This window comes from Paramisgurnus dabryanus, chromosome 10 (assembly GCF_030506205.2).
Source record: "Paramisgurnus dabryanus chromosome 10, PD_genome_1.1, whole genome shotgun sequence".
Classification (NCBI taxonomy): domain Eukaryota; kingdom Metazoa; phylum Chordata; class Actinopteri; order Cypriniformes; family Cobitidae; genus Paramisgurnus; species Paramisgurnus dabryanus.
This window is the reverse complement of record NC_133346.1, coordinates 3,296,904-3,324,295: the sequence shown is the minus strand read 5'-3', so window position 1 is coordinate 3,324,295 and position 27,392 is coordinate 3,296,904. Positions and strand designations below refer to the sequence as shown.

General features: G+C 35.9%; 5 protein-coding genes across 7 annotated transcripts; 4 read left to right on the top strand and 1 right to left on the bottom strand.

The window, feature by feature from the left end:
* On the bottom strand, window positions 1-10,398 carry ccdc62 (coiled-coil domain containing 62). The gene is made up of 14 exons (XM_065262836.2): window positions 9,886-10,398; window positions 9,762-9,802; window positions 9,352-9,489; window positions 6,893-7,085; window positions 6,515-6,681; window positions 6,336-6,437; window positions 6,041-6,212; window positions 5,808-5,924; window positions 4,328-4,416; window positions 3,469-3,590; window positions 2,770-3,303; window positions 1,124-1,232; window positions 759-980; window positions 1-649 (listed from the first exon to the last, which is right to left on the bottom strand). Exons 1-14 carry the CDS (start codon window positions 9,944-9,946, stop codon window positions 608-610), a joined length of 2,109 nt encoding a protein of 702 aa, XP_065118908.1. The 5' UTR covers window positions 9,947-10,398; the 3' UTR covers window positions 1-607.
* A 130-nt stretch (window positions 10,399-10,528) lies between these two features.
* denr (density-regulated protein) lies at window positions 10,529-14,332 on the top strand. Of its 2 annotated transcripts, none has more exons than XM_065262831.2 (8): window positions 10,529-10,580; window positions 11,374-11,484; window positions 12,646-12,665; window positions 12,801-12,885; window positions 13,087-13,194; window positions 13,473-13,589; window positions 13,670-13,809; window positions 14,043-14,332. In XM_065262831.2, exons 2-8 carry the CDS (start codon window positions 11,385-11,387, stop codon window positions 14,085-14,087), a joined length of 615 nt encoding a protein of 204 aa, XP_065118903.1. In that variant the 5' UTR covers window positions 10,529-10,580; window positions 11,374-11,384; the 3' UTR covers window positions 14,088-14,332. The 2 variants fall into 2 exon arrangements, with proteins under 2 accessions (XP_065118903.1, XP_065118895.1); XM_065262823.1 differs by having other exon boundaries at window positions 10,541-10,695.
* A 126-nt stretch (window positions 14,333-14,458) lies between these two features.
* On the top strand, window positions 14,459-16,625 carry LOC135744584 (hydroxycarboxylic acid receptor 1-like). The gene has a single exon (XM_065262811.1). It carries the CDS (start codon window positions 14,817-14,819, stop codon window positions 15,954-15,956), a length of 1,140 nt encoding a protein of 379 aa, XP_065118883.1. The 5' UTR covers window positions 14,459-14,816; the 3' UTR covers window positions 15,957-16,625.
* A 2,599-nt stretch (window positions 16,626-19,224) lies between these two features.
* LOC135739467 (hydroxycarboxylic acid receptor 2-like) lies at window positions 19,225-20,981 on the top strand. Its single transcript, XM_065257756.1, has one exon. It carries the CDS (start codon window positions 19,235-19,237, stop codon window positions 20,210-20,212), a length of 978 nt encoding a protein of 325 aa, XP_065113828.1. The 5' UTR covers window positions 19,225-19,234; the 3' UTR covers window positions 20,213-20,981.
* Window positions 20,982-21,820: 839 nt separating this feature from the next.
* LOC135739474 (B-cell CLL/lymphoma 7 protein family member A-like) lies at window positions 21,821-26,941 on the top strand. Of its 2 annotated transcripts, none has more exons than XM_065257778.2 (6): window positions 21,821-22,001; window positions 23,401-23,482; window positions 23,573-23,663; window positions 24,380-24,529; window positions 24,697-24,791; window positions 26,060-26,941. In XM_065257778.2, exons 1-6 carry the CDS (start codon window positions 21,910-21,912, stop codon window positions 26,129-26,131), a joined length of 582 nt encoding a protein of 193 aa, XP_065113850.1. In that variant the 5' UTR covers window positions 21,821-21,909; the 3' UTR covers window positions 26,132-26,941. The 2 variants fall into 2 exon arrangements, with proteins under 2 accessions (XP_065113850.1, XP_065113842.1); XM_065257770.2 differs by having other exon boundaries at window positions 21,823-22,001; window positions 23,570-23,663.
* The last annotated feature ends 451 nt before the right edge of the window (window positions 26,942-27,392 follow it).

The window sequence follows — 27,392 nt, the reverse complement described above, 5'->3', positions numbered from 1 at the left end:
GTGTGCACATTCACATAAAACATTGTATCCAGTTTTATTTCTTATTTTTATATAAAAATCAGCATTAAAAATTAGACTGTAAAATGATTTACATAATCGTTAAGAAGTAGAGGTTAATGCCTTTATTGTTCTTTAATGGTCTTAAGCTTATGGAAATGTGCTGAGTTTCAATGTCTTTAGGAATGGCTAATGACTCCTTGTGTTTAATAAAGAAAGTCCTTATTGTGAGAACAAGACTCACAGGATTTCAGGTGTAAGACAATGATCTAGAGACACATCACGCTTCGTTGTCTTTCAAACCAGACAGGTTGGATGACAGTGAAACTCGAATGACTAAATACAACCAGCAACTTTTCACCATCTCGTAAGACCGGTTTAACACTTGAAGAACATAGTTTATAAATAACAACAAACTGTCCAATGAGAGGTAGTGCTTTTTGAAAGCTCATCATAATAATTTCATCAATAATTATTTAAAATAGTAAAAAAACAATACTTTGTTAGCTTTGCAAAACTCATATTTGGTTTTCAAGTTTTATTTCATATGCAATAATAGATGAAGGCCGTTCACAGGAATCTCCAGGACAGGTCTCTTTGGCTCTCAAAACTACAAATCCTTGCTTCCTTGACTGTTTTTGAAGTCACTCTCCTTTAGAAATGAAAAAAACGTCATTTAGATGCAAGTTAAAATAGCAGCATAATTTATACCATGACCTCATTTGCATAATGAGTGACATCAGCTCTTTTAAGGGACATACCCTGCTTGTTTTGCTGCTTTCTTGACTATGGGTGGAGGACTGGGAGTGGTTGTGGTGACTGCCACTGCCATTGCTAGTTTGTAGTTGACAGACAGCATCACTGTTTGTGGGGCTTTGAGCCGGGCTGACAGGTTTTCCGGAAGTGCATTCCAAAGTTGCCACCATTTCCCGAGACTCAGCCAGCAAACGCTGTAAGCGACTCGTGGATGAGTTGTACCCCTCCTGCATGACACGAAAATATACATGCAATAAAAACAGAGGTTGATACAAAGACAAAAACATTACAGAAGTCCTACATTCTAAATCAATTATGCACACAAAGAAACACATTAATGGAAAGTATGTGCTGTGAAACGGTGGGCTACCTCATTGCCGCTGAACTCAATGCTTAATGCAGAATCGTGTAAACGACCGGAGCTCCGCCCACTTCCAGGTGAGGGACAATCCAGGTGAAGACAGCTCAGATCTGCAGTACTGGTTAGTGAAGTAAAAGTTATGATTATTTATAAAGGTAACAATTTTACATTGCTTTTGTATATGGGTGATTATATAAATGCAGGTACATTTGTTGTCCAAAGTCATATTATTATTATTATTATTATTATATAGAGGATATTATACATTATTACAGCCACCTTTTCATCCTACACATAAAAACAAAAGTACTTCAAACTTTCCTTCTTCACTTTTTAAATATCTATATGAAAGCATCTGCTTAAAGGTGCAGTGTGTAATTTTTAGAAGGATCTCTTGAAAGAAATGCAAAATAATATACATAACTATATTATCAGTGGTGTATAAAGACCTTTTATAATGAACCATTATGTTTTTATAACCTTAGAATGAGACGTTTTTATCTACATACACCGAGGGTCCCCTTATATGGAGGTCGCTATTTTGTGCCACCATGTTTTTACAGAAGCCCTTAATGGACAAACTTTTTTACTAAGTTGTCTCCGACGATTAAATGTTTGTCCGGTGGTGGCTATCGTAGTTTCTTTATGCGTTTTAAAAGCAAGGGTTGGGCACTGGGCTGAACCGCTGGTTGCAATTTGCAACCTCACCACTAGATGCCGCTAAAATGTACACACTGCACCTTTAATGTCTAATGTAACGTTATGTAATGAGAAGATACAGATGCGTCTTTGTCATATTAATTAAATATTATATTAATAAATGTCTTTGTTATCGCATCCAATACTTTAATGTTACTCCGGTAGACACAAAGCACTGGCTTCCTCCAGCGACAGCAAAACCTCCCAAATCAAAAATGCAAAGCAAAACAGAATACTACCGGTAATAAATATGATCATGGATTTCTTTTCTTGCTTGCTTCGGTGACAAACGGCTCTAAAATGTTTTGTGGACCACCGCTGCGCTGCAAAAAGCCCTTATATGGAGCTAGTTTGGGCGTGTTTTATGCAAATTGCCAAACTCGTGCACGCGTCCGCTCATGTAGAACACTCCAAATTCAATAACACGAAAGTATAAGAACAAAATCATGTGCGTCCACGAGAACTTCAATTATGCGTATAAATATGAAAAACATATTTTTCAGCTTTTTTCAAATGGTTACATTTTTTATTATTTTAATAATTTGGTACTCATGTCACAGATCACATTTCAGAAATGTTTGGTTAACTGTTGGGTAAAAATATCAAATGTTGAACATTATATAAGATCACTGCATATATAAGTCTCAATGTCACTAAAAAAAAAAGAAGTAGAAAAAAATATTTTCCTATAAATATTTATTTTCACTTTATGTGTGCCAAATCTCTTGGTATTACTGGTTATTTTTAAGTATGATTGCAGCGAATTTGTTTTGGAACCTTTAAAAAACTTCAACTACGTTTTCCTCAAAATTGTTCAAATAGATCTGTCGTTTTTTGTCAGCTTTCAACAAATCATATAACAATGAGACAGCAGTAAGGAAATAATTTATATGCAGATTCGCCTAAAACTCCACTTAAACTATCTAAATCTAACTTGCAAAGCTAAAAAATCATACCAGGAGAATTTTGGATCGACATCCATGTCAACAAGACACAGAGGTGTTCCCATATCTGGATGGTAGTCAATGAAAGCCATAAAATCCATCCCAGCCCCATCGTCAGAATAAACAGCCTGATGGGTTCGACTCTCTGGTGGGTTAGCAGAGTCATCACAGCACCGAGCTGTCGAGGCGCTGTGGGGCGAACACTGAACACCGGTTTCTTTAGATGGGTTGTCATGAAACTGTTGGTCACTGATGGTACCCTGTCTAGCAGTAAAGGTGCCCGTAGTACGGACACTGTCCGAGTCATCTTCACCTACAGCTGACTGTCCTTTGACCTCTGGGTTTTTAAAGCTCTGAGTGGTGCTGCCAAACTCACGCTCGTCGTAAGTTTGCGTTTCTGCTTCAACGTGAGGATGTTGCGTTAAATCTGAAGAAATATTTCTGCCTGTGCTGTGATTCAGATTGGATATCAACCCTGTGTCTATTTCTGTGTCCTGCTGTTCACTGAATATCATCACCTGACTGGATCCTATACCAGAATCAGTCCTATAAACACAACAACATCCATAACTGAGGTAAAAGAAAAAAAATAAAGGGCTGAAAAAGCAAAGCAGTAACAGAAACATTTAGATGCAAAACCCTCTAAGTGCATCTGACATTGACGGAGGTGACGTTTAGCAGTAGACCAGGGAATGCGTCTTAAAATACTACCTCTCAGGTGATCTTTGACCTTTATGTCGTGACCTCTGACCCTCATGATGTCGTAGCGTCTCTCTGGCACTCTCCAAGTTCAACTTGAGCAGCTGTAGATCATTCTGCTGGTTTTCACACACCTGTCACAAACACACATAAGCGCTTTTAGTTAACAGCATGTCATAACTAGAAGGATCAGTTTCGCATTGTCATTTGTCTGGCCAAAATAAAGGCCAATTCACACAGGTTGGAGTTTGTTGGATCAGTGCGCATTGGCCCAACAAGCAAATATGCATGACAAAATGACAAATCATGTACTAACCAGATCATATTTTATGTGTAATAAACAGTTGTGTATTGCACAATTGTAGGGCAACGTGATTTCACTGTGTGTTGTGTGTACCCAGTGATCATAAACTAAATTCATTTCTGGTTCTTCTATTTATTTTCTTAATACACATGGTGCTTACATTGACGACAGAAAAGTAAAAAATATGTTACACCGTGTTAAGTCTGGTCATGGATTGGCCAAGATACATTTTCAAGGACTTGAATAACACCAACTGGTTTACTTTTACTTCACTTTTTTAAATAAACAATCAGAAGTATGAACTAAACTGACAAAGGCACTTAATAATACAAGTGTACACTGAGAATAGTTCATACTTAAAGGCAACAAGAGGCCAACAAAAGATTACAGTCTGTTTACTATAAGAAAAGTTAAAACCGTCATGGAAAAGGAATGCAGGAAGTCTGTTTAAGGAATGCTGAAAAACCAGACAGCTGCTCAGGAAGGAAACACGGGAAGGACTTACTAAGAAATTAATTTTGACTGTCATTGGACAGTTTAAATGAGGGAAATTTAAAGGACAGTTACCTGCCGCAGACAAAGAAGCTCCGATTCGGCTCGAGCTTGTTTTGATCGTGAGATTTCGAGTAATTCGTCCCTCCAGCTTTTATCCTCATCTGTGCAACAGACAAAATGTAACTATACATCAATTAAAAAACTTAAATATATTTACTAATATCACACAGTTTAGGAATCACTGCTGAATATCAACACTGTCATATTTCAATAGATTAGTGCCATTCAATAAACATTACAGAAATAATTAAATCAACAAAACAATCAAATTAAATGTCTAAACATTTGGAAAATAAGCATCAATAAGTAATTCATGTAAATGCAATAAATATTTGATTGCACGGTAATAGCATATCTTATTTTACTATTATTTAACACATATTTTATATTACTATTAAAATAATGATCAACCAATCAAAATAAAACACACTAATTAAACACTGGTCTGAAGGGGTTAACCCCCGGGATACATGGCATCATTTTTGCAATCCTATAAGATCTTATCAAACTGTGCGTCATGAATAATTTATATGATATATGAGTGCATTGCTTTCTATAGACCAATTTCGTGTTTGCAAACAGAGGTGACGTTTTGTGGGCGGAGCCAAACTGGTTGCAGAAAGTGACTGCTCCGCAGTAGGGTTTTGAAGTGTTTTAGCATTAAACCGTGATTGTTATGGATCCGGTGTTCTGTCGAAGTCTGATTCCTTTATGTTTCCTTTTAGTGCAATGTTTCTTATAGCGTTTTAATCACATTACGTTTATTTTTTTAGATAGATAAAAAGTTTAAATGGCTTGGCTACTGATATGCATGTATGTAATGTATATGTATTGTTCTTTTTTGCTTAATCAATTATTTTTACAGTCTGAATCGCTAAAGTACATGTAAAAGCAATACTATCATGTATTATATATAATAGCGTTTATTAAATATTTCATAATTTTCCTGTTTTTTATTATTTCTTCCTTAATTAATTATAATTGTAACATGATAAAAACGCTATAAGAAACACATGGAGGGAACAGACTTCGACAGAACACCGGACATCTTCTTTACTTATTTTCTATTCTAATTATTAAAAGATTTCCAGATGATTTCCTTGCTCCATTCTGTCCGTTTAAGGGCTTAATGTAATCATAAACACCTACATTTATCTTCAAATGATGTCTTTGACGATGGTGTTCTATAAAAATGAAAGCCATCTTTTTTGGCATTCTTATTCTGACACTTAACAGCACAACCGGACATTTTCTAGTGAGTTATCTTGCTCTTTTCACTTGTGTCTAATTCATTTCCACTGTTTTTCTGCAACCGTATTGCACGCGCAGCTTGCAGTGACGTAACTGTGACGTCTACTCTAAATTGGTCTATTAATGCAATGTTCCCCATACTATAAAAATTTTGTCTTAAACATCAATGATCCATTTAAGTCAAATGGGTCCCATAAGATAATGTGATCAACACTACATAAAACATCCAGAAGTGACTTACTCAAGAGCTGAAGTTCGAGGGCAGTGAGCTCTTTCTTTAGCAGCTGATTCTCCTGTTTCATTCGAATGAGATCTTCTCTCTGTCCGTTATTCTCAAAGGTCTTCTCCCGAAGTTCAGCTGGGAAAAAGAAATGCATCTAATATGACCCGGTACAGCTTTACATGACACATCCCAGAAAACTTTGATTCATTATGTTACAGCAAACCGGAAATCTCGAACTGATCCTGTCTCACCTTTCAGTTGAGTGTTTTCATGTCTGCTCTCTCTGAAACTGTGTTTTTGCTCCTCGATTTCTCGCAGGGCTTTGCTTTCGCGCATTCGCAGTTCCCCCAGGGATTTCTCTAGCTCACAAAGGCGACCAGACAGCTCTAAAATGTGATTGGTTGCCTCAATCACATCTTTATCCTAAAAACATATATATAAACACAAAAGAAGAATAGTATGTCCTCGGATAACTAACTTTTCTATAAACCCAACAGAAATTTAACAATGACTACATTTAGATAACAAGGTGAAAATTTGTGTTACCTTCAGCTTGAGCATTGAACTGAGCTCCTCCTCTCGAACCTGCAGCTGTCCTACTTGTGATGACAGCATCATGATGGTGGAGTTTAGACTCTGGTTTTTCTCCTACAAATAATAGGATGCGGTTTAATAAACAAACTCTGATGCTTTCAAATAAACGCTCAGTAGAAACATGATTTTGCCTCCAGGTCTTGTTGGTGTCTGCTGGTGTTCAATTGTGTCTGGCTCATCTCATGTAGCTGCTGTTGGGTGCTGTTGAGTTCTCTATAGATGTCTTTTTCTCTCGCCTCCACCACCTTTGTTCGCTTGCTAAGAGCTCTGATCACATCATTACGCTTCTGCAGCTCATCTGTGGATGCAGGAGCGATAAAACAGATCTATTTAGTCTTACATTCATCATTTTTTAATACTTAATAAGAGAAGAAATAGGAACTTTAACTTTAATAATATCTATATCAAAAGTTGATCTCTGTCTAGCAGATAACATAGACTGTGAACATAATCGCTTAGATTAAACCAAACATTTTTATCATTATAGTTATAGGGAACAGTAATCTTACCCTCCAGCCTGGCACATCTCTGCTCCAGTATTAGGACTCTCTGACGGTCCTGTTCCCAGGATAAAAGCTGCCTGTGATGGGCTGCAGCCATGGCATTAAGTTCGGTTTCCCGGTCCTTCAGTTCTGCTATCAAACATTGCAGCTCGAGTCTCTGCTTCTGAATGGTGGAGATCTCCAATCCGTTAGCTGGTGTCTAAAAACAAAAACGGGTCCATAATCAGGTCAGACATTTACCAGATAAGTCAAGATGTGGTGTTATACATCAGTATCGATGTTGTGTGTAATGTTTTGCATGTTAAAGGAACATGCCCACATTTTGGGAATTTAGCTTATTCACCGTATCCCCCAGAGTTTGATAAGTCTATATATACACCTTTCTCATTTCCGTGCATGCTGTAACTCTGTCTGACGCAGCCCCCGCTAGCTTAGCTTAGCACAAAGACTGGAAGTGAATGGCCTCAGCTAGCATATTGCTCCCAATAATTGACAATATAAAGCGAACATTTTCCTATTTATGTGTTGTGATTTTTATAGTCACACCATGTACTATACAATATAGTTTCCAGTATGTGTAATGTTTAAAGATGGCTGTGTCTCATGTGGCCTTGTTATTTGTACATGGTGTGACTATACAAATCACAACACATAAATAGGAAAATGTTTGCATTATTTTGTCACTTATTGGGAGCAGTTTGCTAGCTGGAGCCATTCACTTTCAGTCTTTGTGCTAAGCTAAGCTAAGCTAGCGGGGGCTGCATCAGACAGAGTTACAGCACGCACAGAGATGAGAAAGGTGTATATATAGACTTATCAAACTCTGGGGGATACGGTGAATAGGCTAAATTCCCAAAATGTGGGCGTGTTCCTTTAAAGGATTAGTCCATTTTTTTTTAAAATCCAGATAATTTACTCACCACCATGTCATCGAAAATGTTGCTGTCTTTCTTTGTTCAGTCAAGAAGAAATTATGTTTTTTGAGGAAAAATTTCCAGGATTGTTCTCATTTTAATGGACTTTAATGGACACCAACACAACAGTTTTTTTCAAAGGACTCTAAACGATCCCAAACAAGGCATAAGGGTCTTATCTAGCGAAATGATTGTCATTTTTGACAAGAAAAATAAAAAATATGCACTTTTAAACCACAATGATGGTGTATGCGAAACTACGCCCCAGTGTTTACAAGTGTGGAGAAAGAGGACCGTTCAGACGTTGCTGTATGTTGAATGATACTAATGAATGTCTTTGTGTCAGTTTATTGTTTAAAATGGTCCGCAAATGTGCGTTTCATATATGTAACACGTGACCTTTCTACGTCACTAAGCAATTACGTGAGGTCGCGCTGGCGCGTAACAGGACTGGAGATAGACGAGAAGTTGTGGTTTTAAAATGCATATTTTTTATTTTTCTTGTCAAAAATGACAAACGTTATGCTAGATAAGACCCTTATGCCTCGTTTGGGATCATTTAGAGTCCTTTGAAACTGCAATTTTAAACTGCATTAAAACTGTTAAGTGTTGGGGTCCATTAAAATGAGAAAAATCCTGGAATGTTTTCCTCAAAAAACATAATTTCTTCTCGACTGAACAAAGAAAGACATCAACATTTTGGATAGCATGGTGGTGAGTAAATTATCTGGATTTTTTTAAGAAAATTGACTAATCCTTTAAGATTCACGTTCTTCTTTAATACAAGCTATTTGTAGGCTGATGCCCCCAAAGGTGAAAACAAACAATATATTTTTAATCCTCATTGTAAAATAACATTTAATTATTACACGGCTCTCTGGAATGCTTGATTCTGATTGGTCAGTTGAGACATTTGCAGGTTCGTTCTTTTCGAATAATAACCGCTCCAAAATAATAACGCATAGGCGGTACTACTTTTACAGTAAGATCGCTCCGCGCCAATAAAGATCAATAAGGATTACTGTCTGTTTGGCGCCATCTTGTGACAAACACTGGACAACCACGAAAAGACACAGAGAGCTTACTGAGACTGAACTTGACAAAATAGAGCATGACAGCTACGAAGCCAACACACAAAAAAATACACAAATGGGCATTAAAACTTCTCAAAGACGGGCTAAAAGAGAAAAAATGGAGACAGACAAGTATGAAGCAGAGGATCTTAATAAGGTATTACGATCATTTTATGCATCTATGCAAAGTTTCGCGGAAGGATAAAAATGTTAATTTAAAACAAATATGCCAATAAAATGTTTCAAATTCATATTCATGTCCGGTTTTTTTCTTATGTGACAAGTAGCCGTGTAATAAGCGGGATAATGTAGAGGCAGCCGGTAGTTATCGGGAAATAAGCCCCTTCAGTGTGATACAAGACCCTCCGCTTCGCGTCGGGTCCTGATCACACTGTCGGGGCTTATTTCCCGATAACTACCGGCTGCCTCTACATTATCCCTTACTTACACTAAAACAGTGATACATTTGGGATCTTACCTGATAATCTTGTGGTAATGAGTAAAAAGACATTGGTTTGGAGAGGTTTGGAGAAGAAAGACCTGCAGGTCTTGTTCTGCTTTCATCTTTAAATTTGGCTCGGGAAACATCTGGGGTTTCTTCAGTACCAAAAAGATTCTGGAAGGTTAAAACAAATCATAAATCACAATATATTCATTGTCAGTAAGTGTGTAGTGCAGGATTCTCAATGGTTATACTGAACAATAAATATATACGAATATACTGTATATATTATGGAGTATGATATAGGTATGTTATGTAATATATAAAATGCAAAAACACAAAGTAATACAATTTTACAGATCAAAAGAAACCAGCATTCATTCTGTCAAGAGCATCCAAACTTTCAACTAGTATAAAAATAAACAATTCAAAAACAAACAACCAACCTTTTTTACAGGAGTACTGTGCCAGGGTTCAACTGAATATCCTGAAAAAGTCATTTATGAAAATAATTATTGGTACATAAATATTTTGAACCTGACACTCATTAACTATTGGTTGATTCATCACCTCTTGATATAGGGAGATGTCCACGTGTTTCTGAATTCATTTTCTCCTTTTCTCCATTCATCACATTAACACACTTGTAAACCTCTAAAAATACTGACTAACGGCTTGACTGACACTTCTAGGCTAAACTTCACATTACTAGTTTTACTTTATATAAACAAAACAGCGTCTACAGCATCGAGGTAGATGATATCTCCCCTGTCTGGATGTTTGTTGTTGTGGAACGCTCATGACACTCGTTTAGTTTTAAAACTAAGGCAGAATTTAAGTATAAACAAAAGCTTGCAAATGTACACAAATAAAATATGCACTTAAAATAAAACTCACGAAATATTTGTGCAATAAGTGCAAATACAAAACAGTATTAAGCATGTGAATAAAGAGTTTCCGTGAACATTTTGCGAGTCATAATTTTCTGAATTTTGAAACTGCGTGTTGTGTTGAGAGCCGAGCGGGCGGTCCATCATAATGCCTGCGTTAAATTCACTCGTCAAAAACGTAATTCACACAAAGAAGTTAACTTAAATCAACACTTTTATTTGATTAAAAATACATTTCTACCTGCTGAAATTATTAATCACATATAAAGAAATATATTTTATTATGAAGAACGTAAATAAACAGGCACAAACCCGAACTGCCGTTGTTGCTTCTCCTCAGTCAGGCGTTGTCAGGACCCAAATGAGACAGTGAAGGTGTGCTGAGCAACAGTGAAACTCTTTCAAACAATAAACAGCATCTTCACGAGTTTATGTAATAATGATCAAGTTGTTAGTAAAAGGCAAATTATTGTGAGATATTATCGACGGGGTATGTATGAGTTTAAACGCCTGACTGCTTTAACGGAGCTGTGATTAGCACTGCTGGCTAATGAATGGTGTGGATGGATGATTATTGAGCGGAGGCTGCATGCTTCAAATCCAGTAAACATTCAAAACTAGATTGAAACCGATTTGATTATGTATTGGGAAAAGCATTAGAAACAGAAATCTTCATTACATCTGCTGTTTAGACTAGACCATTGGCTGGTTTGTATAAACTACCACTAGTGTATTGCTGGCAATGAATAGTCATTTTGTACGTGTTATGCACTGAAACGCATTTGAATGGGATTTATAAGTCAAAATAACATTATTTGAGACTGTGATCAGCTTGTATAATGTATTTGAGGATTTGATAAATATGACAACGTTGACTTGACTATGGCAGGGGTCTCTGCTGTCACATGGGCCTGCATACAGTTTGTTTGCCTTGCACAGCTTTGGTCATGTCATGACCTGAATCATTATTTTCTGAATCTGACAGATTGTGATGCTTGAGCCAATTTGATCTTTTCAGTCAGAACACATTATTTTTTATACCTTTTTTATTATAATACCTTTTGGTTTTTGAATGCTATAGCCTGGTTAATGTAATTTATAGGGATGTTTTTTTAATAATTAAAATTGCATATAATCTTGCTAAAGTCTTCTGTGTGTTCTTGTATAGATTCACGTAACATGGCTACTACTGAGAATGCAGAATTGGGTTCCCCTGACATTAAAGTGGATCGGTCCAACCCAGATGCAAAGTATCCACTGAAGGTGCTTTACTGTGGAGGTAAGAAAATCTGTCGAGTTGCGCTTGACAAATAGCTTAAATATTAAAATAATTACTGTTAAACATTTCTTGGAATGCACCATGTGCTTTTTTATGATCAGTACGTTGTATTTTGCAGTTTGCCTATTTGAATGTTTGGTTGTATCCATAATTTAGTATCTGTAGCTTAATTGGTGGACCATTGCATTAATTTAGCGTTGCACAGGTTGTCGGTTTGAGTCTTAAAGGATTAGTCCATTTTCTTAAAAAAAAAAAATAAATACAGATAATTTACTCACCACCATGTCATCCAAAATGTTGAAAATTATGTTTTTTGAGGAAAACATTCCAGGATTTTTCTAATTTTAATGGACTTTAATGGACCCCAACACGTAAAAGTTTTAATGCAGTTTAAAATTGCAGTTTCAAAGGGCTCTAAATGATCCCAAACGAGGCATAAGGGTCTTATCTAGCGAAAAGATTGTCATTTTTGACAAGAAAAATCAAAATATGCACTTTTAAACCACAATTTCTCGTCTATGTCCAGTCCTGTGACGCGCCAGCGCGACCTCACGTAATTGCGTAATGCCGTGGAAAGGTCACGTGTTACACATATGAAAAGCACATATGCGGACCATTTTAAACAATAAACTGACACAAAGACATTAATTAGTATCATTCACATACAACAACGTCAGATCTCCTCTTTCTCCACACTGGTAAACACTGGGGCATAGTTTCACATTCGTCATCCGTGACCTCTTGACATGATGACGTATCGTGCTGGCGCGATTTTTTTTTCTTGTCAAAAATGACAATCGTTTCGCTAGATAAGACAAGAGATAAACGTTTGAGATCGTTTAGAGTCCTTTGAAACTGCAATTTTAAACTGCATTAAAACTGTTAGGTGTTGGGGTCCATTAATGTCCATTAAAATGAGAAAACTCCTGGAATGTTTTCCTCAAAAAACATAATTTCTTCTCGACTTAACAAAGAAAGACCTCAACATTTTGGATGACACGGTGGTGAGTAAATTATCTGGATTTTTTAAAAAGAAAATAAACTAATCCTCTAAGAAACATTAAAGCACATGCAAAGTATACATTTTATTTGCATGCGTAAGTCACTTTGGTTTAAAGTGCTTGCCAAATGCATAAATATCTATCAAATTTTATTTTTCAGTGTGCTCCCTGCCAGTGGAGGTAGGTACATTTACATTTCACATTAAAATGCTTTGATTACATTTCCTATACTGCTTGATTTCTATATGGTATAGTTTCGTTGCACTTTTTTCTAACTTGCTGAATTATTGAAATGTTTCTACATTATTCTGCTAGTATTGTGAGTACATGCCTGAGCCAGCCAAATGCAAACAGTGGCTTGAGAAAAACTTTCCCGCAGTGTTTGCTAAACTGACCCTTGGTAAGTTATTTCTTTCATAAGCACTTTTTGAATAGAAACGTGCCAGTTTTTATATACAGTACAGTCATGAACGTGCTTTAAAACTATTAATATGGATGCGGTGAAAACATGCAAAGATATTTATCATCTGAAATAATAGAAAAAAATTAAACTTTTATGCACCGCTGTTTTTGCTACACTGACATGAGTGCTGTTTTTTAGGTACAGCACCCAGGCAGGAAACAGGAGGAGGAGGAGGAGGAGTAGGAGGTGGTGCCAGTGAGGTGCCTCATGTCGGAGAGGAAGAGGAGAAAAAGAAGCAGAAAAGAGGTAACTGTCTTAACCCAATATGAAAATTATGTCATAATTTACACACCCTCATGTTGTTCTTAACGTGTGTCAGGTTTTTTAAATCTGTTGAACACAAAAGATTTCATTTTAATAAACACAGTTGACGGTACCCATTGACTTCTATTGTAGGAAAAGTGTGTGCTTATCATCATTGATCAAAATATCTTCTGTTGTGTTCGACAGAATAAATAAACTGATATCAGGATGTCTGGCTGTGAAAAAGTAAATAAAATGTCATTTTATTCAAATAATCACAGGAGGAAGAGGTCAAATCAAACAGAAAAAGAAGACCGTTCCTCAAAAAGTCACGATAGCAAAAATCCCAAGAGCTAAAAAGAAATACGTTACAAGGGTGTGTGGTCTGAACACTTTCGGTAAGTGAATGTATATATGCGATTGTCACAATAAGACATTTGTATTTTCACCATTTACTAATGGTTTTGTGGTCTTTTAGACATCGAACTTAAAGAGGCTCAGAGGTTCTTTGCTCAGAAATTCTCCTGCGGTGCCTCAGTTACAGCAGACGATGAAATCATCATTCAGGGAGACTTTACAGACGACATCATCGATGTCATTCAGGAGAAGTGGCCTGAGGTAAACCAAACTCTAATATGCTTTCCCTTTAATTTGAACTCATTTTTGTTGTAAAGGCACTTGTGCACCAGAGAAAACAAACTATTTGGTAATGTAAATATATTTAAGTTCGCATTTATGAGAATGTAGTACACTAGGCACGTATTTAATAAGCAGCTGAAACTTTGGCTTAAATATACTTTAAATAAGAAACGGTTCCTTGCGAATTTACGAAATGTTCTCGGACTCCACAGGTGGATGACGACAGCATTGATGATCTTGGAGAGGTCAAAAAGTGAAGCCCAATATGCACTTTTACTGAAATGGATGCGACGTGACACAGCGAAACCGGCCAAATGTACACATTGACATAAAGCCCTTTTATATCTATTTTATTTACTGTATAGAATTTCCGTGGACTTCATTGGGGTATTTCAGTTCTAGATAGCCGCTTTGTCTTTTGGTTGCCAAAGGTCTAAGATGATGTGACTTAAAACATTTCACACATGCAAACAATAGACTAATAAATTTCAGTCTCACTCGCTTCTTTGTGTATTGTTTCTTTTATTGCCACTTTCAATGTTACATTGTGACTTCGCTAAGTACAGAAGTATAATGCAAGTATATGCACAGGTTGGCTACTCGCATAAAATTAACAGATTTATGGTTATTGCAAAATCAATGTTATCTTTTAAAAATCATAATTGAAATTATGAGCATTGTGGATAATAATGCAAAAAATAAGAATGATACCAAAACCTTTTCTGTAGTTTTTTTGAGAGGGGAATTGAAACAAAACTTGCAAACTCATGCTTGACAAAAAACAAAGTTGTATTAATTATATTGCTGGCTTTTCTATTGTTCGCATATATATTCCCAAGTGTAAAAGTGTATCTTCTGGCCTGTACTAGTTTTAATGGTGTTTTTGGGCGTCCCAAGGTAGCGAGAGATGAGATTATTAAATACATAGAAGGCCCAAATTCCTCCTGAGACCCTTTACTCACCACCACACCTGGGTTTTATTATCAATGTGCATGTTAACAACTCCACTATTTGCATGTGAACAAACAACTTTAAGAAGCAGCCTCGGGGGAATCGTTGTAATATACCACACCGATGTGAAATGGAGAAAAGATCTGAGTCTTGTCTCGTTGTACGGCGCCATCACAACCATGAACAATTCCTCAATGTGCTGCACTTACGATACACCCATGTTGGATCAAGTTTTACCCCCGATTATGTTTACGGAGTTCATTTTGGGCCTTGTTGGGAACATTCTCGCCCTCTTGATGTTCTTCTGCAACAGGGTCACCTGGAAGCCCAATTCTATTTATCTAGCCCACCTGGCTTTGGCGGACGCGCTCGTACTTTTTTGCCTTCCTTTCAGGGCCGACTACTACCGCAGAGGGAAGGACTGGGTGTACGGAGACGCTTTCTGTCGTATTTTGCTGTTTCTGTTGGCTGCCAACAGGGCTGCTGGCATATTCTTCCTTACTGCTGTCGCCGTGGACCGTTATCTGAAGATCGTCCACCCTCTCAACCGCATCAATCGAATGGGTCTGCGCTACGCCTCGTGGGTCTCTATTGCCCTGTGGGGTCTTATTATAGCCATGACCGTCTACCTCTTAATGGACCCACATTTTTACTTTCAGGGCAACAGCACCCAGTGTGAAAGTTTCAATGTTTGCTTTGGAAATAACGTACGATTCAACTGGCACAATGCATTTTACGTTATTCAATTCTTTGTGCCCACGTGCATTGTTACCTACTGCACAACCTGCATTACGTGGCAGTTGAAAAATAAGACGTTGGACACACGGGGTAAAATCAAGAGGGCCGTCCAGTTTATTTTAGCAGTGGCTTTGGTTTTCATCGTATGTTTCTTTCCCAGCAACATTGCACGTATTGCCATGTTTATCCTGAAGCTCTGGTATAGCGAATGCCAAGATTTTCGTGATGTGAACGAGGCTTTTAAAACCTCTGTCTGCTTCACGTACTTCAACAGCGTTCTCAATCCTATAGTTTATTACTTTTCCAGCCCTACACACAGTGAAACTTTCAAGAAATTATATTTGAGACTTCAAGGAAAGACGACAGAAGACGACGAGGATGAGATGAACAATAACAGTCCTCTTACAATATCATATACTGCCTCTTTGAAAACTTAACCAGTGAATATCTAGACCTAAATCCTTGTGTACAAGTTACCAATGCATGTTTGTTTCACATTTATTTGTGAACACCACCTTACACGGTAAAAATACTTTGCTGCCTAAAAATTTTTTGTTGAATCAACTTGGATTTACAAGTCATTTCAACTTACTATTATTTATCTTGACTAGAGATGAGTTGTTATAACGTATAAAATTAAGTTGACATTTCTCAACTATATTTTATAAGTTGTGATAACTCATCTCTGATGACATGACTTGTAAATCTGAGTTAATTTAACAAAATTTTAAGGCAGCAAAATATTTTTTCAGTGTAGTAAAAAAAGTTAAATAACTGCATCAGAATTCTGAAAATAAAGCATCATTTTCTCTATTTAGCAAGGTTTTGTGCTATTATTTAAAGTCATTAAAATCAATAATTTCATGTTTTGTCTATTTTATATTACTGCTATTTAATGCTCTACTGTATAAATACTGGCAGCGTATTGTGTTGACTTTGCAATGCAGTAAATACATTAATCTCCCATCATTACATTTTATTTTTATTGATTTAACTTAATTTATTTCCTTTTTTTATTATATTGGTACATGTTTTAATATGCACAGAGCTGATCTGTGGATAAAAAAGTGTGCTGCCTTTGCTTTACATGTATGTGTATGAGTTAATAAAAGACTGAAGGTAAATATGTGTCGTACCATGATTAATTTTTTTACATTTGTAATTTCTTATACATTTTAATTTTAGGGTTAATGACTGGAAATGTCCAAATGGTAAAAATATATATTTTTTCTTTAAAATGCAATCTTTGTATTTCATAACAATTTTTTTTATAAATAACCTTGAGACACATGAGAGACTGCAGGATTAGTTTTATGATTTACTTGTCACATTACAAAGTTTTTTAAATATTAATGCTATTTTAACAAAACTGCTCCACTTATAATAAACAACAATTAAATATTACAACAAACTCCAATTAGACCTTACATTTTATAAAAAAATTAAAATAAAAAGTACCACAGAGCAATGCATTTATGCTATTATATATTTCTGGATAACTTACTACATGCCAAAGTGCATTTGGCATGAATTAATTATCATCATCTTATTAGTAAAAGTGGACCTGACAAACATTTGCAAAGTTATTAAAAATATACTGGTTTTGTTTCAAAGTATTGACATTTTTTATTCCATACACACATTTTTTTTCTCACAATGAACAAATTTGCCTCCTGCCCAACAAACCTGCATAGGTTAAATTACAACCCAAAGGTTTTGTCCCTTTTTGACCCAAAGCTGGGTTGAAAATACCACTGAAATACCACTAAACCAGAAAGGGAGTATCACTAATGGGTGATTCTCGTGAAATTAGACTTATGAGGTGTCATGAAGCATTTTGATAAAAAAGTAAATGCAAAGTAAGAGTATCAAAATAAGAAGCACACAGTTACAAACATCTCTTTATGTACTATTTTTTGCACATGATTTCAAATGACATCATACAAACCAATTCTGTTGTTTTTTCCACATTTAAGGGGAAAATTTTCATTACCGCAACGTGTCCATGATTGGATTTGGGTTCTTTGACATGGAAATATTTATAATAAAAAAAATAAAACGCTTTATAATTTTGTTATACTATTAACATTTACAGTAAAGAAACATGTGGTATTTGGTGATCATTGGTAAATGTAGAGACAATAATAAGGAATATAAATGTGTCCAAGAAAGATTTTCTCATCCTCCGCAACAATTTTCAATTATTGTTTAAGCCCTCAATGGACTAACATTTTCAAAAAATTTGTTGGAAGGGACATAATTGACTGTGACACTCAAGATGGCTACCAGGTAAGCAGTTCTTATTTTTTCTCTGCAGATAAAATTTGAAATTATTTGTCATAGTAGACAACTTTTTACTTATCATTACCAAAACATGAATTTGTAAATGCATATATTTAATGTAATATCATGTTGCGGTAATGATAATTTTTGATAATGATAATCTAAAAAATGTTAATAATTCTATAGGAAATATGTTTTAAATCCTCTAAAAATAATGCTTAAGTTCAGATCTTAATCTGATATGTGCAAAAAAAAAAAATTGCCTCAAGAGCTTTTTAATCTGATGCTGGACACCTTCTTAGTCTGGATTTCGTGAGAATCACACAAATAGATGTTGGGCACTGAAATCATGTGAGCACGCACCTGTCATGTGGGTTACAATGCCACCACCCAGTTAGTACACTGTAAAAAATGTCAAATCAACATATATTTATGTTAACATATAGTTATGTCAACTTATCACAAGTCAAAACATAAAAGGTTGAATTGACTTACAGTAAACACACACACTGCAAGTAAACACACACATGTGCAGACACACAAACACACAGAGCAGAGGGCATCCATTTACTGTAGCGCCCAGGGAGCAACTGGGGAAAATGTGGTTTGCTCAAGGGGACCTCAGTTGTTTCCTGTTGACACTGCGAATTGAACCAGCAACATTCAGGTTACAAGCCACCTGACCATTAGGCCACAACTGCCCCAAAATGCACATTATAATAATCTTTTATTATAATGTGCATTTTGGGGCAGTTGTGGCCTAAAGGCAAGAGAAAAAAATAGGAAATAGGGAATTCCTCTATGTGAAGAGAATAAACATTCTTGTTCAGTCTAAAGAACAATGATCATATTGTCACCATCAAAACTGCAACAAATGTTTATTCACATTTGAATTGTGTGCATAACTTTACAGTACACTCTCTGAAAAAGGTACAAAAGCTGTCACTGGGGCGGCACCCTTGGTACCTATAGAGTGCATATTGGTACCTCACATATTGGTACCCAATGTTTACATATCTGTATCTAAATGGTACACATTGGGACCTTTTTAAAGGGTACAGTACAGTAAGATGGTATTTTCCAGTAGCTGATTCTTTAGCAGTGTAAATGGAAAGCAGCTGTAACACAAACCTGACACCAGAGGCCACTGCTGGGTCTCACACTGATGCAAACTGTGCCAAGGCATCCCTGGCAAAGGTAGGCAAAACCACAAAAACAGATCACATACGATTATTAATTTTATAATAGGAACAAATGCCTCCTGAGACCATTTATCCACCACACCTGGGTTTTTGTTGTCCATGTGCATGCAACAACCACACCATTTGCATGTCAGCAGACATATTTAAGATGCAGTCTTGGGGGGATCATTGCCAATGCTGGACTGAGATGAAACAGCAAAGATCTGAAGTTTTGAGTCTGCACCAGAACCATGAACAACTCCTCAATCTGCTGCGCTTTTGACGCACCCATATTGGATCAAGTTTTACCACCTATTCTCTTCACGGAGTTCATTTTCGGCCTTTTGGGAAACATCCTCGCCCTCTCGATGTTCTTCTATCACAGGGACACCTGGAAGCCCAACTCGGTTTATCTAGCCCACCTGGCTGTGGCAGATTCGGTGGTCCTTTTCTGTCTACCGTTCAGAGCCGACTACTACCTCAGGGGCAAGGACTGGGTGTACGGAGACGCTTTCTGTCGTATTTTGCTGTTTCTCTTGGCCGCCAACAGGGCTGCTGGCATATTCTTCCTCACTGCCGTCGCCGTGGACCGTTATCTGAAGATCGTCCACCCTCTCAACAGCATCAATCGGATGGGTCTGCGGCACGCCTCGTGGGTTTCTTTTGGTCTGTGGACTCTTATCGTAGCCATGACCGTCTACCTCTTAACGGACAAACATTTCTATTTCCGAAACAACCGCACCCAGTGTGAGAGTTTCAATATCTGCTTGGGGCATAATTCACTGTCTGACTGGCACAATTCATTCTACGTTATTCAGTTCTTTGTGCCTACGTGCATTGTTATCTATTGCACAGCTTGCATTACGTGGCAGTTGAAGAAAAAGACAGTGGACAAACGTGGTAAAATCAAGAGAGCCGTCCAGTTTGTCTTAGCAGTGGCTTTGGTTTTCATCGTATGTTTTTTTCCAAGTAACGTCTCGCGTATTGCTGTGTGGGTCCTTAAGTCTTGGTATAGTGAGTGCCATTATTTCCGTGATGCAAACGTGGCTTTTTACACCACCGTCTGCTTTACTTACTTTAACAGCGTGCTCAACCCCATCGTTTATTACTTTTCCAGCCCTGCTTTTAGTGGAGCAATTAATAAACTCTTTATGAAACTTCTAGGGAAAAAAAACAAGGACGAGGAGAAGAACAATAGCTGTGCTACAATATCAACTTCTGTCTCTTAGACAAGTTCCAATGCAAAAATGTATGTAGACACAATGTAATTTTCACATTACTGCCTTATGCTTTGTATGATATATTTATTCATACCAAAGTAGCTGCCGATGCATAATCATTTAGATATAAATGTATCTATTCTATACATCTTGTGACAATCGTTATAAAATTAAGTCACACATTTAACATTTTAGTACTTTATTTAGTGATATTCTGTGCTGGGGCTGTGTCATATATACCAAAATACTGTGATATGCATATGGTTTGCAATAAATACTTCAAAAACTAATTTATGATCAACATTTTAGGTTAATGCGGATAATGTATTATCTGGCATGTGTATGTTAGGATATGCGTTCGCGTGCAACTGTGCATGATAGGGGTGATATTTAATAATTAGAAATTATATTAAATTTTTATTTTGCTTGTTTGCTGGTTTACATTGTCGCATTTGTTTTATGCAACAGAGAAACAAGGCTGTTTACTTTCAGAAGTGATACTTTCTTTTTCCTAAAATCTGAAACAAATGTTGGTTATGTATTTTATTTTTAAATACATTTTAATACAATTTAAATATATTTTTTAAAAAGAAATACTGTATCGCATATCGAACATCGCATTATTTACCCTGTCACATCACATATTACATTTTTCAGCCTTATTATATTTGTCCTGTATTGTATAATGCTGCATTTCTTGTAGGCTATTGCAGTTTTTAATATTTTTCTATAGTAAAACATTTATTTTAAGTTACTTGATATTTTTACTTTATATGCATGAGACTTTAACAAGGATTAAAATTATTATTTTTTATGGGTCTTCACTTTTATTCATTAAAGATATAATTTAGTCAAAGTGGATCTTTGTTTACATGTCTGATTATTTTTACTAATTTTATTTTGTTTATTTTTGTATTTGAAAAGCACTTTGGTACATTTTTTTATTTATATTGTCCTGTCCATATTATTATTATTATTATTATAACATATCTCATTGAATGCAACCTTCAAAATATTCAATAATTACATTCTTATTTTGAGTAAGATACTATTCTATTCAACATCCATTCTGATATTTAGCAATGTATGTCCTTAATCAAAATCATATTACTAGACTAAATCTAACTACTCTAACTAGTTAGTATTTAAGGTAGACTCTTGTGTAACAAAATATTTTTATTTTATTTTTTTCAAAACAGAAAGTATTAATATAAAGTCAATTTATGCCATACTTTCAAATATTACATCAAATACAATTTTGTGTATTTTTGAAGTGATTTAAAATGTTAATACAAAGTTGCTTTGTATAAAAAATATGAGCTAAATAAATACATGCAAGTTATTATTTGTGAAATAAATACAAAATGAAGAATATATTTAATTAATAAATAATCATTATCATAAATAATAATCATTATAAAATGTATCAGTATAGAGATTTGATCTTAAACAATTTTTAATTTATTAGCCTACTATTCATTTATTATCTTGCTGGCAAATATTGACAACATTAACATTTACACAACGCTTAGGGATCGAGAAGAACAAAAGAGTTTAAATTCTTGCTCGTCCACTCGATGTGTATATGGCGCAGGCGCGCTCTCGGCTCAGCGCGCCGCTCAGCGTTCACTGTATGTTAGTGCGTGTGCGCGCATTGTGTGTGAGTGAACTGCCGGCGAGCTTAAAAATATAATCGAGCGGCGGGAATGTCTGGCAGGTCAGTGCGCGCGGAGACCCGGAGCAGAGCCAAAGATGACATCAAACGCGTTATGGCGGTTATTGAGAAAGTACGAAAATGGTAAGATCGCAGAGAAAAGCCCCGTGTTTGTTCCACCAGTGAGAAAAAAGCCGCTCGTGGGGGAGGAGAGAAAGAGAAACAACAAACGAGGACAGAGTGAAATTATAAGGGTCATTTTTGAGCTCCATATCCAAGTGAACCCGAGCGCAAGCCAGGTGCAGCGCGCGCGCACACGACATCCAACCATACATTTGAATGTTTTTAGGATTTTAAAGGGTTCTGGTGAGGATGAAGTAGGTTGAACCCAGGAGCCATTTCGTTGCAGTCACATGAAGCCATTTCTCTCTGCAGTTTTGCGCACTGTAGATCCGGCGGTTTTGGGAACGAAACACGAGTGTTTTTAAAGTACACGAGTCACCTGTGCGCGCGGGAGTGACTGTAGCACGCGATCAGTGAGTTTAAATGCAGCGCGTTGAGTTTCTTTTACAACAAATAAAACTGAACACATGGAGCGCTGTGGGGGCTGGGACAGGGAAGTCAGGACATTGCATGACTGATATTTTACAACATTAAAGTACAACTTGGATGTTGTAAAGCTTTCATAACATACTTAACATAAGGTTGCATTAACATTATTTATTTGATATGGACTAACAACGAACAATATTTCTGAAGCATTTTATTATTCCCAGTAAATATTTATTTCAATATTTACTAAAATCGAAACAAAAGTTGCATCTGTTAGTTAATGTAGCATACAATGAATTAACATGAATAAATTGTATTGGTATTAATAAACACAAACATAGATTACTTAATGCTTTGTTGGTTAATGTAAGCCAATGCAATAACTAATGTTAATGAATGTAACTTTATTGCAAAGTGTTACCAAGAATATAAATATTTGGATACGTTGGGTTTTTTAGTAAGTGCATCGTCCCTTCAAAGCAATAGTAGGCACACATTTTTTTGCGCAACAATGCAACTGCATATGCAATTTTTATGTGGCACTAGTTTAATTTGAAATGATAGGAATTATCTGTCAAGTATCAAAACATGGATGATGCAAAAACATTTATGTTTTGTGTTGTGCAATGATGGATATATGTGGCCTTGCCCAGCTAAAAGCCATTTTTTAGCCAAGACCTTGATATTTTTAATATTGACTGAGGAAGGTCATGTCAAACATAGAAATTAAAGTGAAGTGAAATCAAACATTGCTCCTTATCATTAGATTGTGAGACTTTAGCCTGGATTTCACCGACAGATTTTATTTGTGTTGCATTGCATTGCTTTACAAGCGGAAGTTATGCACTTAATTGAAAAATGTCCATTTGAATTTAAGTATTTTAGACTGCTAATGTTAGGGAAAATATGCATGTTACACTTTGAATTACACCAAAAATAGATTATTTAAAAATATTATATACACAACTGTTTGTGCATTGATGCTTCACAGGGAGAAAAAGTGGGTGACGGTTGGAGACACATCACTGCGTATCTTCAAATGGGTTCCAGTGACTGAATCAAAGACAGATGATGTAAGTTTAGAAATGTTCATGTTTGCAACCGCTTTTTATATAAAGTTTTTAATGTATATTCTAACTGACATCTTTTCTGCTCTAAAGAAGAATAAAAAGAAAACGGGCAGAGAGGAGAAATACGGATCCGAGGCTACGACTCCGGAAAACAGTTCCTCCCCTGGAATGATGGACATGCATGGTCAGTAAGAAAAAAATGATTAACGATGGCTGTGTCTCAATCAGCTCCCTACCTCCCGAGGTGGTGAATCAGTATATCGTGTATGCAGGTTTGAGCACTGGTAAGGACTCTAGCTCACTCCATGTTGGGACACTATTAACTTATTTTCCTGTGGCTGCTTAAGCAAAACAACATCTCTCTGACTTCATTTTTAAACACTTGTTAAAGAATATTATATATTAAAAAAATGCTTTCATTATTCTCTAACATATCCGTGCATAAATTTGAAAGAATATTACATTTAAATTGTTAAGTAGATTGTGGTCCCTTCCTGTCTAGCAATGTGTGTTTATATTAAAACTAAAACAAACGTTTGTCACATTTCATGAAGTTTGTTAAGCTCATGCGATTTTCGGTTGGAGAGCTTCAGAAAAGGCCACGTTAACATTGGGACCATCAATGCTCACTTATTTTTGCCTTGCATTATGGGAATTTTTAGGGAACAAACGTTCACTGGAAGGATTTTGCAATTGAGACCTTAAAATGGCCGACTCCCCGATCAGTGCCCTGACTACTGAACAAGGGAGCTGATTGAGACCCAGCCAATGAGCCATGCTGAGAACACAAAAATGTGTTTTGAAATGTTGGTTCAGATGTCTTTTAGTGTTTAATCTGTATCTCTTATTTTATGGTACTGAGTTTTCTCTTAAATGGTGAGATTTTCTTTTCTATTATAGATGAGAACAGCAATCAGAGCTCAATAGCAGACTCCTCTCCTGTGAAGATGGAGACCAGCTGTAGCACAAGCCCAACACCAGAGGTCACTGCTTCCTCTCACACCGATGCAAGCGAGAGCAAGGCTGAACGCACAACATCCCCTGACAAAGGTATGCAAAGCAGCTTCAATGTGAACAGATTTCGTGCTATATGTTGTAATATATTTACATCATATCTCCAGAATTCTGCACATTTTACAGTGATCACTGCAAGATGTTTATCTTTACAGATTTGTAATCTGAATTCATTATAAATAACACATTTTTTTTTTTAACAGAGAATTGTAACTCTGCCCATTCAGTAACAAGCAAAAAAGATACCCGGTTATCAGGGGAGAAGGAGTCCCGATCAGACACCTCGAATAACACTCAGGTAAATCGGATAGAGCTTCAACACATCTTTAAATGCAAATTGAAGTTCCTCCAAAATAAAAGCTTTGCACAAACTTCCATGGAAGATCACTGCTTAGTGACTTAAACAAGGTTAAAGCTAGTTTAGTAGCTTTATAGTTCAGTTTTTACACATACGGCACCACCGGAAATCACGCAACGCTCAAGCTTTGTACACGTAGGTTGCACATGCATGTATGTAGCCCAGGGGATGCATTGCATTTTGTCGCAATACGCATGCGTCAAACGTCTGTGTACACGGATGAGTCAAATAAACTACGCTTTGCAAGGCTGTGTGTTCGACCGTGCAAAAAATACTCCGAACTTAATGCAACTAGTGCTGGGTAAAAAAATAAAAATATCTGATTTAACGAAACAATATCGATTTGGGAAACCCCTGAATTGGTTCTTCTCATACTCCAAAAAATTTATTTCTCTGGCCAAACATACGTTTTAAATAAATGCTAAATACATTTTGTAGAAAGTAAAGCTTAATTAAATATATTTTTGAATTTGAAAATGTATTTAATTTTAACCTTCATATATTAATATACATTTCAAAATGTATTTCAGGGGCAACAAATACATTTCTTATTTTACAACCCAACAAATATATTTTTTTCTTGCCAAAATATAAAAGTTTGTATAAAATGTATAAAGTACAAGTATAAAATGTATAAGTATGTATAAAATATACAATTTTGCAGTTGAAAATATACTTCATTTTAGCCGTTTCAAACCTGTTATGTTTATAGGTTTGTAACATACAAAGTTTTTCTTCTAATGCGACATGAATATAAATGCATATACAAAAATTTGCCAAAAAATATAAATTTTTGAACACACATTTCAAAATATATTTCACCACATATAATTTTTGGAAATTTGTTTGTATATTTTGAAATATATTTACAATTATATTTTGCCGTATGGGTTAATGTGCATGCTTTACTTGGAGGATGTGAATTTCAACTTTTATGTCTGGAAACTAAAATTTTTAATCAAATATTGATAAGAACCGATATTGAATTGAATCTAAACAACATAAACAAGAATGGAATTGAATCACCGAAGTGGTCGCAATACCGAGGTCTTTTATAGCCTTAACGTTTACTTTGCATATCACTATTATTTTAGAGATGTAACGAAATGTGTAAACTTATTTTTGTCTTATTAAGGTCAAATTTACCCCCCCCAAAATAATTCTGTTATCATTTGCACTCAATAAGTGTTTTCGTTGTGCTTTATCAGGAAAGTGAAGATGCTTCCCCACCCACTAAGAAAAGCAAAGTGGAATCATCTTCTCAGGACTTGGATAACTAGCTGACTAGTGTCCTGTCACAAGTCCCTGTCGCAACCAGTGAGGAAAAGCATCCTTACTCACCAAACCATTCTTGATCTTCACTGTAAACACAACGTTTGCCAAGTAGAGCTTCACCCAGTTCGTCTTCTTACCTCTTAAAGTCTGTGAAGCGGAGGTCTGCTGACATCACTGTGCTGTCGACAAACACTGACCTGATCCTGTGCAACCTCCCTCCAACAAACTCCTGTACAATATATACAGCGTTAGTATGAAAGTCAATGCACTGCGTAGATTTGAAATGATAAAAGATGGATTTGCTGCTGTGATCATCTTTTATTATAATTTCAATGACTCTACTAGTTGTTTTTCTGACTACTTGCAGAAAGGTTGTATTATTATAGTGTGTGTTCTTCATTTGTTACATAGATTATGGGATCTCTCCTTTCTTTCTTTCTTTCAATCTGTGGCTTTTGGTTTTTCCAATCTTAAACATTAAGTTAAATTGATATATACCTCACTAGCAAACCTGCGAGCTGGAACTCCATTCTTGATCATTGGAAGATAAATTTAATTGATTTAACAAAATCTGTCAGTTTTCAATAAGATCATTTTAACAATAAAGCCATTCTGACTTTGGTCCAATGTAGCAATGTTTAGGGAACTCGTGATGATGTACTAGTAAGAACAAAAACATTTGGGACCATGTTTTCTTGAAATTATTTTATCTTGTACAGTTGATTAATTTGGTTTTATTTATTGCATCATTAGTGCTTGTTTGTTTTTAGCATATTCGATTTCTTTTTATAAAAATGGTAACACACTGAATCAGATCATTGAGTTGTTTGTGTGGTTTTTGACCCATATCCTCTTTATCTCCACCTCAACGTCAAGCATATGTAGCCTAGCCTAACATTTCTAACAAACGATCACATTTGTTGTGTTATGCTACGTAAGTTAAACCTATTTTTTGTGTTTACCAAATGTACCCACACCTACATGTTATTTAATTTCATACATGTAATGTTTATGAGTTATTTATAACATTTATCGTAAGGTAAACTGTCTTACCTCAGAAATCCCGCCTCTGATCGTTTGCGCGCGCTGCGGGGTTTTATATCGCGCGCCCATTCACAAAGCTGAACTAAAACACAACCTGCAACTGTTTTAAATAATATAAAGTCTAGAAACATCTTATTTAACGTCTATTAATAGCTTCGGTATGATTTTCAATTAATTTTTTGGTTAAAAAGGATTTCACCTGGTTGATGTTCACCTGAATGC